The sequence below is a fragment of the Oncorhynchus mykiss genome, chromosome 29 (genome assembly GCF_057628025.1).
Source record: "Oncorhynchus mykiss isolate SJ-2025 chromosome 29, ASM5762802v1, whole genome shotgun sequence".
Classification (NCBI taxonomy): Eukaryota; Metazoa; Chordata; class Actinopteri; order Salmoniformes; family Salmonidae; genus Oncorhynchus; species Oncorhynchus mykiss.
The window spans coordinates 27,559,662-27,579,536 of NC_143050.1; the positions used below are offsets into that span (position 1 = coordinate 27,559,662).

The 19,875-nt window shown below is 40.1% G+C and overlaps 1 protein-coding gene across 4 annotated transcripts; it reads right to left on the minus strand.

Moving 5' to 3' along the window:
* Positions 1-2,459: 2,459 nt before the first annotated feature.
* Positions 2,460-12,469, minus strand: LOC110509791 (T-box transcription factor TBX3). 4 transcript variants are annotated; one of them, XM_021590903.3, is made up of 7 exons: positions 10,845-12,469; positions 9,689-9,956; positions 9,048-9,194; positions 7,923-7,999; positions 7,161-7,318; positions 5,546-6,192; positions 2,460-4,365 (listed from the first exon to the last, which is right to left on the minus strand). In XM_021590903.3, the coding sequence occupies exons 1-7, from the start codon at positions 11,243-11,245 to the stop codon at positions 3,925-3,927; spliced, it is 2,139 nt and encodes a 712-aa protein (XP_021446578.2). In that variant the 5' UTR covers positions 11,246-12,469; the 3' UTR covers positions 2,460-3,924. The 4 variants fall into 4 exon arrangements, with proteins under 4 accessions (XP_021446578.2, XP_021446576.2, XP_021446577.2 ...); XM_021590901.3 differs by having other exon boundaries at positions 9,048-9,212; positions 10,845-11,944; XM_021590902.3 differs by having other exon boundaries at positions 9,674-9,956; positions 10,845-11,929.
* Positions 12,470-19,875: the final 7,406 nt, after the last annotated feature.

Genomic DNA, 19,875 nt, shown 5'->3' on the forward strand with positions numbered 1-19,875 from the left:
ATAGTTGTGAAGTCATTAAATTACATCTTCAGTACAAGATTAGTGATTCTTATTGTTTATTGTTGTGGGCCATTTTTTTATGGTAGTTGTATAGGTCTAACTCTATCAATGTTAGGCTGCATAACTTTCATGATATTGGGAGAGTGATAATAGCTGTTATTCATACCCATTTACTCATGAGCACAACATGACTATAACTTGTTTGTGTTGTATGTGGTGTACAAAAGCCAATCCAGTTGTGCATGCTCAAGCCATGCTCAACATAGAGCCAAAGTGTTGTGGAAAATGCCACTTCTACCTGATGAGGGAGACAGACACCATGTAAAATGTCTGACTGTCAGACATGAAATTATAGCCTACAGTGTCAATAGCCTACAGGTAGGCCTATGTGGCTCAATAATTCATTGAACGGGTTTATGTTTCAACTCGATTTTATTAATTGGGAATTGGGAATTAATGGTTTATTCATAAATCCACGCAGTTGACTTGTAAATCTTTGACATGATGCAATAAGTCTTATTGGGCCTACATAGCCACTGAGCGGCGCTATAGAACTGGGAAATAACTTTTTACGCGCTCAGGCTCTTTAAGGCTAGTAGTTTGGACATCAGACTGTCGGCCCATTGGCAAATCACCAGATGCAATGGTCTCTCCTATATTATAATCAAAACATTCATATTGATGGGAGCGAAATACCTGGTTATTTTGTAGGTCTGTGGGGCACTTGACATGACACTAAATCCAACATTGAAGTGGCCAGTATCACAATAGAAAGGTAAGCTATAGGACAATAACAATGTATTGTCCTTTAGGAAATTATCTTTGCCCATTACAGACATAGCACAGCCTTCAAAACAGACAGAAATAAAGACATCACAAGACATTGCTACTGACAAGGCATGATTACAATATAATGGATGTTGTGTTTTGATGAATCAACTGTATTGACAATTTCCAGGAACGCGCCAGCTCGACAGAAGCCAATTCAGCGCGGGCGCGCAACAGGCGTCTCGCAGTAGCAAAGTGCGGTGGCATGCGCTGCTGCGGTGGAAATGGCGTTAGCAAGGACACCGCCGGGGCAACTGCGCCCAAGCTAGCAGGTGCAGGAGTAATGGAGATTGTATAGTATGAAATGGGAATGTAAAAGAGATAGCTAAAGCATACTCTTCCAAGGTCTGACGATCCCATTCACAGATATTTGAAAGTGATACCCCAGGTCAATTGCCTCGAATACATGGATAGATAGGCCTAGAGAGAGAGAGAGAGAGAGAGAGAGAGAGAGAGAGAGAGAGAGAGACAGAGAGAGAGAGAGAGAGAGAGAGAGAGAGAGAGAGAGAGAGAGAGAGAGAGAGAGAGAGAGAGAGAGAGAGAGAGAGAGAGAGAGAGAGAGAGAGAGAGAGGAGAGAGAGAGAGAGAGTTTATTCAGATCAGTTTATTACTCCACCAATATTGGACAATGAAACGAGGCGAGGTAAACATGACACGATCAACCACACCTACAGGTGTTCAGACGCTTCTGAATGAACAAGCATTCAGTATGACATATTTGAATTACTATAAACATACGGTTATTACATGTATATGCTCATTCTGCATAATTATATTGTATTGTTGGCCATTTGTTTGTAGTTTTGGTGGCACCAATTATTTCTTCATTTCCAGCAAACAAACACATCGACATAAGGTTTGATTATTTTCAGTTGGCCAAAATGTAAACTATTCTCCTCTCAAATGTTCAATGTCTGGTTGAATACCTTCACCACACACTAGTCTACATCGTGTCAGGATCCACACTGTTCAAAGTAATCATCCCCCTGCAGTGCTTTGTCAAGTAATTGTGTAGTTTGTGTAGTGTTCACTAGGTGGCGTTACGTCTGGCATGCCAACGTGAAAATCCTGTTCAACATTATTGCAGACGCACCGCCCCTTTCTGTGCAATAAAGTCGAGTAAGATATCCAAGGCGCCAGGTGAGCAATAGACAGAGCAATTGAGATACTCTTTGTGTCATGTTTACTCCTATTCCCTAGCGCCACAGCCGTTACTTATTAACCATACAATATACAAATAAAGATATGATGTTGTTAAACTCATGACTCTAGGCGCAGAGAGGGCAATCAAGTTATTTTACATTCTTTAGGATTCAGCTTGGTCGAAATAATCAGTCAATAGGCTACTCAGCAGGCCCATAAAACACAAGCACACAAGACTCGCTCTGTCGCGGTCTCGTGTCCAGGAAGGAATTCCAGGTATGATAGCTTAAAAGAGTTTGAGAGGATCTTAATAGCATTTCTCCACTTTTTGATCATAGTCTAAACGCCTCTATCTCCAATTGCTGAAGTGGACAAAGTGTGGCAACACAGATTGGGTTGGAGCAATTACCTCACCTTGTAATTTGTCCATATAGTTTCACATAATATAGTTTACATAATCTAAAGAAACTGACACATGGAAACGTATGAAGACTGCATTTCAATATTTTATTGAAACTTTCAAGAACACATTGTTGAGGTTGTAAACTACACAAAAATCGAATACAACATAACCCAATGACAACTTTAGAAACACAAAATAAACCTTCATATTTCAATAAGATTCTGCACGTTTACTATCAGGCGGCAATGTTTTAAAACAGAAAATTATTATATTTTGACACACGTTTCTTTTCTTTTGAGAGAAAATGATTCATAATGTTTTCAAGCCGTTGGTGCGGTGTGCTCTTTTTGAATTCGTCTGAACAGTAGCACTTAACACACCCAGACAACAGGTAAAGGTAAAATGGCACATGAGTGTGTCCGCTAAAATAACTAGCTCTGTGGATATTTGGGGTACAGGTAAATCCATATTCAGGGGATATAAAATGCAGATGGCAAAACAAGGATAATATCCCACAAACTATCTTTACACGTGTATATCGACAATAAATTAACGACAGATCCCCAAAAAACAAACTACTCTGTTCTATTTACACGCAATATCAATATGAAATAATTACATAAATATTTGTATATATCACTATTTACATTTATAATCAATATTACCTTTTCAATGTTATTTCAGATTTCCTTTGCCAGTTGAATACTTATGCTGGATTCGGCATGCGATTTTAGGACAGTCTCAACCACTCGCACATGAAGTTTATAACCTGGTTCGGTTTTGGCCTACTTCAAACAAGTGCCAGCATATGTATTTCCATAATCCTGTGTTTATAAATTGACATACAGAAAAATTCGTTCGTAAAATCAATAACCGACGGCCAATTGATTGAATCCTTAGCAAAAGGGGAGGGAAGGGGTTTAATCTTTTTTTTCAGATTGGTTTTAAGATCAGCCTGAATCATGTTTTTATTCTTACTCGTCTCATTTCAATTTGGTGAAAATTAACCCCCCCAAAAAACTTAAAAAAACTACAGTCGTAAAAGAGACATGTATTTTTTTGTAGGGCATGCAAAGTGTCACCTACCCTATGAGCATAATGATAGGCTTCAAATGGATATGCAGTAATACCTCAAACACAACAGTCTATAATATAAAAGGAAATTAATTCAAATAATTATAACCAATTCAGAGTGCATATTAAATCAAACAAATGTTGTTAACTCAGTAACCCGACATAAAATAAACGTATAGGACACAGCAGCAACTTATCAAAGATCTGTGAGTATCATCCATGCCAACCTTTCAGTTTCAATACTTGTATGGTATTCAAATAACAGGACAAATTCAAAAGTGTTGTTTAATTTAACAAAAAAGAAATATAGCATACATTAGATGTGTAGGCTATATAACCAAAGTGCATTTCAAAATCTAAACTGTTCAATAGGTCCGTTTTCTAAACCCAGATCCGCTAGAAGGGTGGCGTCATACTCGTCCTTGTCATCCTTATCATCGTTATTATCACAACAACAAAAACAATAACATTAGAATCTAAGGGGACACCCTTTGTGTTCTGTCCTGTTTTTGATCGAGTCCGCTGACCAAGCGCTGAATGCTCTGCAAGTCGTTAGTGGAATCTTTCCCAGAGAAAGTTTTTGGGGACAGGGAGACCGAGCCGGACGATATGGTGGACGACCGGCTGGTGACCTCCGAGGTGGAGTCCTGGGTGGCCGAGACTGGGCTCATGGCCATGCCGTCCCCTTTCAGCTCGGTGGCGCTGCTTGCCATGGAGGGGATGGCGGTGGTGAGCAGAGTGCTATCCGGAACGCTCATAGGGATGGAGTAAGGGCTGTACCTGAGGCGAGGGCGCACTGCGTTCAGGAAAGGGTGTCGGTGAACAGAGGAGGAGGCTGCGGAAGAGGCTGCCGCTGCCGCTGCCATGTACGTGTAAGGGTAAGGGAACAGGCTCCCAAATGGAGACATGGCCAGGCCCTGTGGAGAGAGAAGGGGAAGGATAGAAGTTTAACTTTAGCCTGCATAATTTAATTCAACAGACGCTAGCTTTGACGCACCATAATAACATAACCAAACTGGAAAAATAGGCTACACTTTAATTTGTCGCAATGTACTTGACCTCTGTTTCTGTATATCTTGAATGGAGGTCATGTAGCGAGTGAGTGTGAATAATGAATCCAGACACGTGAGAGATCATGGGAAATGGTATGTACTCTAGGCTTACATGACATAGGCTACTTTCACTTTTCTCATAAAGCGATTTACACGATTATGCTTTTCTGTGGCCATGAGTATTATGGTTTAGGCCAATAATGAGAGTGTGGTGTAGGGCCTAAGCCTACTACCAATACATGTATAGAATTAAGCCTTAAAATAAACACAATATAAAGTTATATTCTCGCGTAAAACGATGAAATCCTTCCGAGAATCAAATTGTCAAAACATTTAGTTGTTCTAGTGTTAGGCGATATCTTAGACCCACCACCATGTGATATCGTGTTTTCTGCAACTTTGCAAAAAGTTAATTATTTGTTCATGCAAATACAAATGATTTATAGCCTGTTGGCACATGATGCTGCCCATTAAGTACAGAACATAGCAATTTAGAAGGAATCGTTCCTGCAACAGGTTTTTTGAAAGTAAACAGAAAATCTGTGTATTTCAGATAAGTTTTTTTCCCTCCCCGAACCAGTGAAGGATTTTAAACAATTTGCCATGTTCCTCTAAAACACAGGTTTAATGACTGAGTTCATATCAACTCTATAGCCTAAAACTATTGTTGCAACGCTTAGGTGGTCTCTTCCTAAATCCCAACATATGCTTTAAACAATTGAGACAGATAATATCCACCCCTTCCAGGTAAAATCCAAGTAAACTTGAGTCCATATAAAACACATTTGGTTATTATTTATAACACAATTGTCTACAATATGCTCACCCCTGTTGTGCCATTTAACCGCACAAGGAAAAAGCTATTAAAACGAAATGGAAATTAGCCTATACTTTTTTCGTTACATTTACACATAAACTAATGGAGACAAGAACATATATGCTGACATATATAGTTCGGTAGGCTATATTAGTCCAAATGTAACGAAAAACGCGAGCACATTGGCATTACTGTTGGTACTGCTGGTGGTAATTAAACAGGTTTTACCTGTGATGCCAAGACATGTTGCTGCAGATGAAAAGGCAGTCCATGAGCTCCCGTCATGCTTTGCGAGGGTGACGCCATACTGGCCGTGTCCATGGTGCTAACCCCTCCGGAGGACACCGCTGCCAGTAAGGGGCCCATGCCCGCGGCCATATTCGAGAACGCGCCTCCCATGTTAAACTGACTGGGGTGCAAAAGAAAGGGATGCGCGCCGCCTAAGTGATTGAAAAACTGCTGTCCCGCCAAACCCGGTGGAAATCCAAAATGATGCATGTGACTCTGGCTTAAGTGCGGACTGCTGTCAGTTTGAATAGTCAAAGGCATGTAGCTCTCCTTGCTTATAGACCTGCACTCGTCCACTTTGGGCTGGTCCCCGTTTGGACTCTTGAGGTCTTCTCCGGATCGAGTGGTGCTGGAGATAACGGTGATGGGGCTCTGTCGTGAGTCCGCCTGGCTTTTCTCAGTCCTCCGGGGGTTTTCCCGAGACCGGCCGGTAGAATCATTGGCACCGAATTGATGGCCTTTAGTCGGGCTCGCCTCAAGATCCTTCCCATCCTCCGTAGTGGTTGAGATCTTACTGGAGTCCGGCCCATCCTTTAGGTTGCCATCTTTGCTCTCATCGTCACTGTCTTCATCACTCTCGCAAAAGTCTATCAGAAATGAGTCAAAAGTTAGTGATAAATGAGGAAGGATGATTAATTAATTCAGTTAATCAGGATTCATTTCGTTTTGAGTTTTATTCTTCAGATAGGCTTATACAATTATCATAGGCTAGGCTATAGCCTACGTAATGAGGGATGGAACTCATATGGTGATTACATTTTTCATGACTTTCGATGGTATAGGCCTATGACGTGGAAATATTAATTTATAACTAGATATATAATCAGTACATGTCTTAATTAGCCTATATCACATATTAACAAATAGGCCTAGTTTTTAATACATGCTCTTTTGGAGGACATTAGCCTAATGTGCGTTCTGCCTACACTTTCTGGCTAATCGTGCTAAGGAGACCTAATATTACGGGGCCTAATACTAATTCCATAATGTATTGGGCTACATTGAAATCCAGAGGTTACTTATTTTTTGATAAACCCTCAGCTTATTGATCACGTCCTCAAATTGTCCTCGTTTTAACCGCCGTAATGGTGTGTTTTCACAATTCTGACGAAGTTTTTGTCGTTCAGATAACAGCCATACGTTCGTGACTATGCATAGGCCTACATCTCGACAGTTTGTTTTATGTTTCACTTTATTCTTTATCCAGTAAGCTATATCATTTTGGCAGATATATTATTCACTTGATTGCTAAATGCTTAGCACGAACATGAGAGCCATCCTGTAAATGTCAAATACAATAATTAGCCTACATACACGTTATATAGTTTGTGGGTTATTGTCGGCGCAAGACAACATTCAATAATTTGTAGTGCAATTATTCAACACAACAGACATACTTATTTCGAAAGAAAGGAATCTGGACTCAAACTAAATTCAAAATGTAGCCCACTTACTGGAAAATATTTTTCAGCCCACTTTTTTTACAAGCTTAGGCTACTATGCTATGTGGGTCTGTGAGCTGTGAGATGCGGAAAGTAGCTCTGGGCTCAATTACCTTTCAGGTTTGGAGGCCCCACCGTAGACACAGCGGGAGACGAGGCCTGGCCGAAACACTTGAATGAGGCCTGCTCGCCAGAGGAGTCGTCAGACGTCCCGTTCTCTTTTTTCTGATGCTCCTCGTATGAGCGAATTGACTGCAGGGCCAGCTGTTTCCTACATTAGGCACAAAAGTTATTGGTCATCACAACTATTCGTGTCAAAAACTAGCCAATCATTTATTCAAAGTAAAAAAAAACGTGGATTTCCATGTAGGCTACCATATATGCGTAGATGGCAAATTTTGAGGGCAGATTATGAAGATGCATTTTATCATTCAAGATATATATGTCTGTTCGAAGAAATCAAACTATTAAAACCCACTGCAGACAACTAATAACCCACAGACCAAACCTTGTTCTTGTTTACTGTTGTCAACATAGTTCAAGAAAAGTTGTTGAAGAGTTAACTATCAATAACGCTAAACTATTTCTAGAGGAGTTTCGAAATTGCATTTTGCTTTTGCGATCTCTTCACTCTGAGAACCATAACAATGTAAATACAACATAATAAGCTATGTCTAGTATAAATGTAGGTTGAAGGGATTGTCATATAATTATTCCCTTTTTGCAACTGTCGTGTGGGTCGTGTAAATCGTGTAGGACGATCGTTTTTTGGAATTCACTAACATCACAGTCAGACTCCGTGTCCATAAAATCTGACTATAGGAGTCGTTACCTTTTTGCAGTGCAGTAAGGGAATAGTTACTCCTACTCCTTACCTTTTCTCTCGTCTTCCATTGCCAGTGTCACGGAATCCTTTGGCAAAGGGATTATGGTCGATTTTCAATTGTGTAATCTGAAATAAATGAAAATCAAAGTTGTTTCGTGGAAGTAAATTGAGTGATATTATCCTCGTTTCTTTATTCAACATTTTTCATAAGCCAATGTCTTCACTTAGGCCTATGTGTTAACCCTTAAGTCCCAGGAAGTGGAATATATATATATATATTATAAAATAATTATAGTTTGTGGATCAATTATAAAATAATTTCCAATCATCTAAATGATTGGAAATTATTTTATAATTGATCCACAAACTCTCTCTCTCTCCCTCTCTCTCTTGACAGGTCGTCCGCTCTCACCCCTAACGCTCAGATCCTCCCCGCCCCCATCCCATCCCACCATTGCAGATATTTTATATCCATGTGCAATGCATAGTACTTTATATCAACTCTCGCAGAGCTATCACATTATTTTCCCCCACTCACTTCCTTTCGCCTTCTGCCCCTCCCATGTGCACATTTTGCCAGGATTTACAATATTCTTCAATCCATGTGGCTGCCAAACATTTACTGCATTTTTGCTTGACCCAAGTGGGCAGAGGTAAGATTTAGCTAACATTTCTCCCTTATATCAAAGAGCCACCATAAGATATGATTTTGATTCGCGGTGTGCCACGTGGAATTAAATGTTACTACCAGCCAAGCCGGTTATAAACAAAAATGCTAATTTTCTCTAACTGCACATTATGTTCCCCCTCTCTTTCTCTTTCTCACACTTTCACTCCCTCCTTCCTTGCTTCGTTACTCTCTTTTTCTCACACGCACACACACATAAACACACACAATTAAGATAAACTGTATAACATACATCCCTGAGAATTCTGACCCATTCTAGCCTGGTTTGCTTAGTATGAAACACGGCATGAGATGACGTTTACACGTATCGAACACGAGAGCTTTTAGGCCTAACACTCAAACAAGATGACATTTGACATATTTTAAGATGGCAAATGGCGCAGTGCTATTGGCTATATGCACTATTTGACAAAAAAAGGAAGGCAAAATTCACTATCCAACTATTTAATGTATTTCATGAAAATAAACGAATAAAGTTCTCCCTACCTTGTCATTTTGATAGGCCGTTACTGCAATGAAATCCGTTTCAGGAAAAACGTAAGTCCTGAACGTGCTATAGGGGAGTTTGAGAATGTCGTTGGCTCTCACGATGTGAAATCTGGGCTGATATTTGTGCATGGAGTTCAGGATGGTCTGGAACAGTAAAGAATTCTAGATTAAAAAAAGATAAGCACACACTGATTTCTGCCTCCTGATGAAGATAAGTCATTTCATGTAGTGCTCAATCGTAGTTCAGGCTTACTTGGTAAAATGGAATGTATTAGAACATTCTCCTGAATTTATTTCACCATCAGTGCATTTATCCCCCCACAAAAAAATAAATACAATAAAATAATAATAATATAAGCAGTATAATTACCACATAGCTTGACATGATATACAAGTTGTGAAAACATGAAAATATTGTTGGACACAAACCTATTCAATCGAAATGAGGCCTGTATATTTTGGTGAAGCCTTCTCAGCCCTCGGCCACAGAGAAGCAACGCCAATGGGGTTATAATTATTAGACTAATAATATTACGTCTGATAATATCCTACGAATAACAATCATGATTACAACAATGCATGCCAGAAATGTTTAGAAGCATGCAAATAAGAAAAAAACATACATTAGATGAACTTACAAATCCATGCTTGTCGGAGATGTTATTCGTTAGCTTGAGTTTGTGAAAATTGACGACTTTTGACATCCACTGCTCGCCAGTAGCCGGACTGTCCGGGTGAATGTACATCCTCTTTGGCATTTCGGGGTCGGCCTTCCCTGCCACCATCCAACGCGAGTTGTGAAATTTATACCTGCAGTCATCTGCTGCAACAATATCCATCAACAGAATGTACTTTGCTTTCTTGTCCAAGCCAGTGCATCTCACTTTGAACGGAGGGAACATTCGCCTGTGAAATGGAATGAGAAAATCACTTAAAAACAGTGAACTAGCCTACTTGACTGAATAATGATAGCCTACACTCACACGAAACATACATATTTGCATTGCTATTATACTATTTAGGATAATGACAATGTTGCATACTGCAAATACTAAACTATTACAAATATTTGGCTACATTTATTTGTAGGCCTATAGCATACGTATACGCGTCAGCCATAAGATTGAATGCATGCAGAAATGATTAAATCAAACAGAGGCTTGTGCGAGGATACAAAACACTCTATAAATAATACAAAATCGCATAACATGTACAGCATGCATTGTGGCATACTAATCCTTTGTTGTGTTAATAACATTTGTTATTACACTTTTTATCGTAATGTATATAGGCCTACATGTTTCAGTTTACATCTTCAAACTACAGATTTTTTGTTGTTGTTGTAGTAGCGTTGGCCTACATTTTAGAATCGCTCACAGTTTGTTTTCATAATCACCACGAGTCATAAGATTGTCCAAGTTAAAATGTTACAGTCTTATGTGTTGTATATTTTATAGTTTGGGTTGGGCTTCATTTTATCTCGTGTTGAGATTACATTCCCATGCAATGTGACTGTGACCATACACATTCTGTCGATAGGACAGTTAGACTATGGTCATACATATTCAGCTGATTTACACAAATATAACCATGAGAAATGAACCAGTTTGAAATTAAAATGTTGGCCACGAAGGAGGTCCAGTTCCAAGCACATATAAATACATTTATTCCATCGAGAGGAATGTCATCGTATTGATGATCAAAATGATCTTCATAATAACAAAAGGCAGACTAATGTATTTCAGCTACAGAACATAAATATGTAATATTAGAACACATAAAAGTGTACCTTACCTTCCGGATTTCGTGATAACCATTTCAGTGCCTCGCTTGTGGAAAGTTTCCCAAAGTTCCTTCGCTTCCAGGTGAACTTTCGGATCGTCTTCGACCTCTTCTTCAGGCTCCAGAGTCTTCAGAGGCCTCAGATGGGCTGCGGCTGCCTGGTGCCCAAGCGATGAGAAGTGGAGGCCGGACTCGGCGGCGCCCATCAGCTGGTCCATGATAGGCTTTCCCAGGGCGCCCGGGAGAGAGAGGGAGCCGAGAGAGCCGTTATGAGGTAGCGCCAGGGCCGGAAAAAAGGGAGGCTGGTGACCCAACATTGCACTCATGGCAAATTCCGGACCCCGGTGAGGTAAAAACGGATGGTATGCCATACTCGTTCCTTGTATGACTGGATCTCTCATCAGGAAGCTCATCCAAGTCCAGGCAGGTACCAAATATATGGATTTATTAAGTTTAATAATATAGTCAGTCTATGTCGCCTTCTTGACGAGCAAAACTTGTTTGAAAGTCTTGAGAAATCCACCGTCACAACTACAGAAATAAGCATCCACTTATTTTCGGCTGGGTGGTGTGAATGTTCTTTAGTGTCCTTCGCTGAGTTCCAACAGAGTGTCTGCAATGAGAAATGAAAAAACGCACTCCATTAATCTTCAGTTGTGATGAGATAAATATTTTCTTCCGAGAGCACTCTTCTTTCTATGCGTTGTCTTGCAAACAATCTTCGAATTGAAGCAACGAGGGCGAGTCACTGTGTTTTAATTGACTGTTGCGTTCTTTTCTTGTTGTTTACAATATCGCCATCCTTTTTAAAACGAATTCGCTCTCATTGTCTTTAGTCCTGCTGCAAAAGCGATGTGTTGAAATATTTCGATAGCGCGGAACAATTCCTCTGTCTTTACTTGTTCCAGACATGCATCCTCACACGCACGCACACTATTTCTTCCTCTCTCTTTCACGCACACACACATTTCAGTACAAACGTATGCGGGGAAAGGAGTCCGTTGACGGCAGAGAGGTGGTAAGGTCCCAGCACTAAGATATTACTAGCGCTTCTGTGCCCCATAGGCTTGACACTATATGGATTTGTTGCATGTTACGAGAAGCTGGGCTCTGTTGATTGGCTCTTTGACGCTTTCGGACCAATTGTGTGGCTTCGTAGGCGTGGTTTTAACAGGTCGGGTGGAGGGGACAGACTTCAGTCTTATAAAAAGGTGTTTGGAACTCAAACGCTGCCGTGAAACACCACTGCCCAGTCAATGTTGTGTGAATATGTCAACATCGTCAGAACTAGTGCGATAGGTCGGTCTATGGAACACTGCGAAGGAAAAGTAGCCCGAGTCTCAGTTGCTTTGTCCATAAGAAATTACTGTCTCGTGTGCAGAGCGGCAGGGCTGGCCCGTCATCAAAACATTGACTACATTTTACTGTGAAATCGTGGAAGCTTTATTGTATAGGCTATATGGAATGAAGAAATATACACAATGTATCGTCACTGTCATTGATTTGATCATTTTGAATTGATTAGATGATCAGAAATCGTCAGTTGTTCTCCGTTGTCGTGGTCTAGGCTACATACAACACCGGAAAGGAATGTTTGAACAACAAGCTACCATTATCAGCTCCATATTTGTGAAAAATAATAGTGCATTTGAACCGGTTGTCACGCGACGACCCGGGGATCAGTTAACCTATAGCCGACAATGTTAATATTATGACAGTAAGCTAAATAAACGATTATCATGTGGATGTTTGCTGACACTTTGTTATTGCATATAATCGTTATTGTTGCTTTAATCCGTCTCATCGACCAGCCTTAGTAACAATTCATAGGCTATGTAGCCCAAGGTGATGCGTTTGATAGACAATTTTGACCCGACTTTAACTTTAACTCTCCGAATTACAATATTAATTTGACCTTGAATGTGAAGAGATGACAGGGTGATTCGGTGTGCTGAATGCATGGCGCCTGCAGTGTGTGGTTATGTCTGTGGATAATATTGCCTCGCGCAGTATAGAGCAGGTTAACATGAATAAACCGACATTAAAACTCTCCCTCTCTTTCTCTCTCTCTCTCTCAAACACCCCTCCTCTCTCTTTTTCTCCCTGTCCCCATGAGATGACAGCCTATGCATGCTGCTCATTGTGATATCGCCACGCAATCATGCCATATGCTTTCATAGAGATCCAGAGGGCTGTCGAATGTCCCTGCTCACGGAATTACAGCAGGCCTACACATTTTATATCTGGTAGGCCAAGTTCCTAATGGTGCATTAATCGGTAAGGGACAGTACCATATTTACCATAAACATTTGCCTAATTTACATTATTATATGTCGGAATTTATGAACTGCTAGGCCTATCGCAGCTATAACTAACCTCCTTTAACTTGATATAACGTGTAGTCTAATAAAAGACAATTTCGAAAATACAACCCACTAAAAACATTGGTGGTGGTAATTTCGGATCACATATCGGATCACATTCAACGCAAGTCTAGACAGCGCCACAAAAAAAAAAAAATGGAACATTTATTTAACTAGGCAAGTCAAATTCTTATTTACAATGACTGCCTACACCGGCCACGGACGATGCTGGGCCAATTGTGCGTGCCCCATGGGACTCCCAATCACGGCTGGTCGTGATACAGCCTGGATTCGAACCAGGGTGTCTGTAGTGACGGCTCTAGCACTGAGATGCACCACTCGGGAACCCCACATACTTTATTCAAGGATTAATTTAGGCCCTACAAGTAAACTACAGAGGGAGTTGGCGGTGGTCAGCTGTATTGACTAAACACTGACCAAGTAACTTCCCACTGGCCAAAAACTGATTGAATAAACGTTGTATCCACGTAATTTCAACAAAGTTGAATCAACTTGGAACATTTTGGTATTTTCAAAAAATCATAAATGTAAAGGTTTTCGTATTTTTTTTTCCACTAAAATTGCAACTTAAGTCCAATGATATTGTAAAATGTTTTGTTGATTTTACATTGGATTCACGTTAGTTGAGTACACAACCAAATGTAAATCAAAACTAGACATTGAACTGATGTCTGTGCCCAGTGGGTTACCATCCAATCATAGTCCTACAAGGTTGAACTAAAGGGTTTTGTCAATCTTCTGAGCTGTGATTTTGGACTACTATCCACTATTTCATTCATAAAAGTGCTTATCCTTTGCAACCAACACTATTGTTACTGGGAAACTCACCTATTGATACAGTCAATTTGACTGAGCAATCCAAGATGACTGCAGGCTGGTGACATGGTCCTTTGATTAGGCTACTTGATCGGATAAGTGCATGGGTAGTTGCATGAACCATTATCTGTCTGTACTGTATTGAGTAAATATATCTGAATGCCCCTACCCAACAGTCTTACCAAATCCTGATAACAGGAGAGGTGTTGTCCCGAGGGTTATCCCCATGCTCAGTTTGTAAACTTGTTTCCTTGGGTTGTATTAATGAAGTTTATCTTTAAAATTGACATGCACTTATTAAGGACAACCAGTTTGCGGTTCCACTGTCCAGTTCTCCAGACTTTATGTGTCAGTGTAGCTTAGTTATTGTCAATAGAGTGACAGCCTGTGTGCTCTCTTTTGTCAGCTGCTACAGTATGTCAGAGCAAGGAAACTGTCCCCAAGCTATCCTGTGTGTCTCTATGCCTAATTAGGGGAGGGTAGCATAGATTGTGTATTGTAAGGTGTCAATATTTATTGAAATTTGCTGGGGTAACAAATGAGGTAACTGCTGACACAATAGGCTTAATTTCAATTTAGCATTGATAACACTATAGGCCTATGGTAACCATGGCTAGCTCTTCTCTACTGTCACCTTAGCCTGAGCATTCGTGTTCACTTAAAATGGCACATTGGACCTATTGTCTCTTTTGTGTGTGTGAGTTCAGGCCTGTGCTGATTACATGCGTATTGTTCTTTAAACACTCACACCTATTAGCAGCACATTTCAATTTAGTGGAAGGTGTCAACAAATAAGAAGCAGTGTTGACACAGCGGTACCCTCTCATTCACTGTGGCCACCAGGCTTAACCTCTAAGAATACGCCCTTTTTTTTCAATTTTCACCTAAAATGACATACCCAAATCTAACTGCCTGTAATTCAGGCCCTGAAGCAAGGATATACATATTCTTGGTACCATTTGAAAGGAAACACTTTGAGGTTTGTGGAAATGTGAAAGGAATGTAGGAGAATATAGCACAATATATCTGGTAAAAGATAATACAAAGAAAAAAACAACCATTCTTTTGTATTTTTTTGTACCATCACCTTTGAAATGCAAGAGAAAGGCCATGATGTATTATTCCAGCCCAGCTGCAATTTAGATTGTGGCCACTAGATGGCAGCAGTGTACAGGCAACGTTTTAGACTGATCCAATGAAACACTGTATTTCTGTTAAAAATGTTGTATCAAGACTGCCCAAATGTGCCTAATTTGTTTATTAATAACTGTTCATGGTCAAAACTGTGCACTCTCCTCAAACAATAACACAGTATTCTTTCACTATAATAGCTACTGTAAATTGGACAGTGCAGTTAGATTAACAAGAATGTAAGCTTTCTGCCAATATCAGATATTTCTATTTCTTGGGAAATGTTCTTGTTACTTACGACCTCATGCTAATCTCATTAGCCTACGTTAGCTAAACCGTTCCGTGGAAGGGACACCGATCCCGAATAAGTTTTAATTAGCTAAGCAATCCTGAGAGAACGGTCAATACACTATATAAGGTTTTACAGGGTTAGGGCTCTCAGGGACTCCAAGTGGCAATAAAACTGCAGACCTGACACAGCTGATTGATGAGGTGGGGTTGTCAATGTTTTTATATCTACAGTGATAATGTATATCAAAATCAAAAAGCTATATATTTGTCTAGACATGCTCCAAAATCCCATTCTGTCTGCCTCGGTTTGTTTCCTGGCGGTGTACGGTACAGGGACAATAAGTAGTTTGAACCTGTTACATGCAGAGGTCAGTTGTCTGTATGCTCCTCCATACTGTTTATCAATGGCGTGTTTGCTATAGTGTAGTTATATACATTGATGTATAAGTATATCTTTAGAGACAGTTACTGTTTTTGTTTCAAGAGATTGAGTCCATGTCATGTTGAGGCTATGTGTTGATCTATTTATCAATGTTTATCTATTTATGTTGGTCAAAGTAATGCACACAAACTATCAAGTAGCGTCTTCTCTCACTGGATACACACTTAGTCCTTTCCCTAAGTTATCTGTACGGTCAGCAAAATGTATGACTGGAAATAAGTTACTAATACCTATGGAGATTAGAGCTATAGCTCATATGTTGTGTATTGTTTGTATGTTTATTAAGTCAAACTTCTTAGACTCTCTCAGAATGGATCATGGGGCAGCCAGTGATGAATTTGTTTATTTGCAGATTGTAAATGATAAATGGGGTCAGACATCATGGCACCAGCCGAGAATGGACGACGTTGTTGTTGTTTTTGGGTATTTAGACACAACTAGATGTGATAGGGAGGGGAAGCATCACAAGGTTAGTCAGTTAAGTTGTGCAATGCTTGAAATTAGTATGCATCCAATATACATTTGTTGTACCTGTTCTTTAGGTATTGCAATGACAACATAGTAAACATGTACTATTTACCCCATAGGTGTAAGTAATGTCACTGTTTTCAAAATTATTAATGTGGACTATTGGTCCAAATACAGAGATTGCGAAATGCACTTTCCAAAATCAGCTCCATACTGGAAGTCAATCTGCTTGAAGCATGATAAACTCTCACCTGTCGATGAGCAAGTCAACCCTTGCTCTCAACAATTCTGGCAGTAACTTGTTACAGGTATTGCTGAAAAACAATTTTTGTTAATTAGGGGATGTGTTTATGGACTGTGTTTCAAAGTAATGCATTAACTGAAAATAATAATTTGTTCTTAACTGACTTGCCTGGTTAAATAAAGGTTCATTTTTTTTTTTTTTTTTAAACCTTCAGTTCAGAGAGCAATATAACATTTTTGTTTTTATTTTACCTTTATTTAACTAGGCAAGTCAGTTAAGAACAAATTCTTATTTTCAATGACGGCCTAGAAACAGTGGGTTAACTGCCTGTTCAGGAGCAGAACGACAGATTTGTACCTTGTCAGCTTGGGGATTTGAACTTGCACTGAATATCTGTGCTCCTCTGACTAATGAAGTACATTTAAAAATAAAATAAAAACGTTTTTTCAATGTACAATTGTAAGGCAACCAGCTGCAATATAATTGTGAGTTTGTTCAACATTTGGGCATGTAGTTGAACCAACACACAATCTCAACTTTTAATTTTAGGTTGAGTGAATATACATTTCAACTTGAGAATGTATTCTACCATACTTTCATAATTCCCAGTGTGAAATTAGACTATTTTTGACAAAACATTACATACTGTGTATCATAAGGCCTTTTTTGAGGGCCTAGTTACATCCTAACACAGTGGTCTGAAACCCCTGGTTTACAGGCCACATGAAGCATGCAAGTCACATTTTGCTGGCTTGCAAAGTGATGTGTAATTCCTATTGGAATTTAGCCAGAGTGAGGATATACAGCAATTGGGGCTTTTAATCACTGCACTTAGAATGACTGCCGGAGTAGGGAAGATTGATTATTGAGACTACCTAATTCATATCAATTTATCTCAATATCTTCACTCAAAGACTCAATCATGAACACTCTTACTGACAGTTGTGGCTACTTTGCGTGATGTATTGTTGTCTCTACCTTATTGCCCTTTGTGCTGTTGTCTGTGCCCAATAATGTTTGTACCATGTTTTGGGCTGCTACCATGCTGTGTTGCTACCATGCTGTCGTCATGTTGTGTTGCTACCATGCTGTGTTGTCATGTGATGCTGCCTTGTTATGTTGTTGTTTTAGGTCTCTCTTTATGTAGTGTTGTGTTGTCTTTCTTGCCGCGATGTGTGTTTTGTCCAATATTTATATTGGATTTATTTATGTATTTTTAAGCCCCCGCAGGTGGCCTTTTGCCTTTTGGTAGGCCGTCATTGTAAATAAGAATATGTTCTTAAACTGACTTGCCTAGTTAAATAAAGGTTAGATAAAAACAATTAAAAAATTGTCCATTTGCAGTCCACTCACAACTCACAGAATAACGCTGATTAAGCATTTGGGTAAGTTGGCTTTTTTACAGTGTATGAGAGGTTGTGGTAGAAATGTCTGGCAGCATTTTTTTAAATATTGAGGCAACATTACAAGAGCAGGAACCCAGTAACGGCATACTAAACCGCTTATATTCAGGTAATAACCACAACAAAACAGTACAAATGCAAGGACATCATCAACCTCTCCCTCAATGTGATCAAGACAAAGGAGATGATTGTGGACTACAAGAAAAGGAGGGCCGAGCACGACCCCATTCTCATCGACGGGGCTGTAGTGGAGCAGGATGAGAGCTTCAAGTTCCTTGGCGTCCACATCACCAACAAACTAACATGGTCCAAGCACACCAAGACAGTCGGGAAGAGGGCACAACTAAACCTATTCCCCCTCAGAAGACTGAAAAGATTTCGCATGGGTTCTCAGATCCTCAAAAGGTTTTACAGTTGCACCACCGAGAGCATCCTGATGGGTTGTATCACTGCCTGATATGGCAAATGCACAGCCTCCAACCGCAAGGCACTACTGAGGGTAGTGTGAACGGCCCAGTACATCACTGGGGCCAAGCCTCCTGCCATCCAGGACCTCTATACCAGGCGGTGTCAGAGGAAGGCCCTAAAAATCGTCAACGACTCCAGCCACCCTAGTCATAGACTGTTCTCTCTGCTACCGCACAACAAGCGGTATCAGAGCGCCAAGTCTAGGAGCGCCAAGAGGCTTCTAAACAGCTTCTACCCCAAAGCCATAAGACTCCTGAACAGCTAATCAAATGGCTACCCAGACTATTTGCATTGCCCCCACACCTCTCTGTTATTGTCTATGCATAGCCACTTTAATAACTATACCTGCAGTACATGTACATAATTACCTCAATTACCTTGACACCGGTACACCCTGTATATAGCCCCGCTATTGTTATTTACTGCTGCTCTTTAATTATTTGTTATTCTTATCTCTTACCTTTTTAGGGATTTTCTTAAAACTGCATTGTTGGTTAAGGGCTTGTAAGTAAACATTTCACTGTAAGGTCCACACCTGTTGTATTCGGCGCATGTGACAAATCAAATTAGATTCTATTTTAAATATTTATTTGCCCTCTGATTGGTTTGCAGTCATGGTGGAATACAAGTAGTGAAAAGAGTAGACCTTAGTCATATCTGCAGGAATACCCAAGTTATACTGCAATGTACAAGGCAACTTTAATGCAGTGGATTGAGGGAACAGTGTCAACAGACATTAGTAGGCTATTCTCCCTGTAGCTGTGCAGTGGATGCCAGTGGTAAATGCCTCAGATGTGGGCCATGTGTGAAACTCCTTATTTTGCCTTATTTGCCACCACTCACCAGCTGTTGGGCACAACTCAGATAATCCCATTTAAACCCCCTATAGTCGATTTGTCGATTTCCGCGCCCCTGAGGAAATCTAATTAGCGTAATACAAAAATCCCCATAACAAATCTGTCAGTTTAAGCTAGAGATATCTGTTTTTTTTGCATGGGCTGTGTCTCGTCTCAATCCACTGCATCCACCTATGTCACACTTCTGCATCTTCTGTGAAAGGTGACAGAGCTAGAGTGGTGTTTGTCAGACCATGAGACATCCCGAAAATCTAAGAAAAGGTCCTCTCACAAAATTGTCTGTAGTGTTTGAACGGTTTGACCTACAAAACTATTTACATGGAAAGATGAGACTCTGACAAACACAATGGTGTTCAAAAGTGTCAGGAGACTGGTCTGATATCGGTGCAGCCGAACTGCCAACTTCTGTCTGTAGCATCCGAACCGTTTGGGCTACACACTAAGACTCTCATGAACATGTACATGTCGGTTGTTTTGTTCCATGTGGTGAATGTGTTATTCAATGCGTTCGTATGGGCTAATAGCATGACCAAATATTT

What these genes read in the sequence shown, in the direction of transcription:
- LOC110509791 (XM_021590900.3), bottom strand. Translation starts at nt 11,245, where the DNA reads ATGAGCTTCCTGATGAGAGATCCAGTCATACAAGGAACGAGTATGGCA. An exon ending in GTTATCACGAAATCCGGAAG is followed by an intron (nt 9,957 to 10,844) that starts GTAAGGTACACT and finishes TCCATTTCACAG; the next exon opens with GCGAATGTTCCCTCCGTTCA. An exon ending in CGGCCTATCAAAATGACAAG is followed by an intron (nt 8,000 to 9,047) that starts GTAGGGAGAACT and finishes CATTTATTTCAG; the next exon opens with ATTACACAATTGAAAATCGA.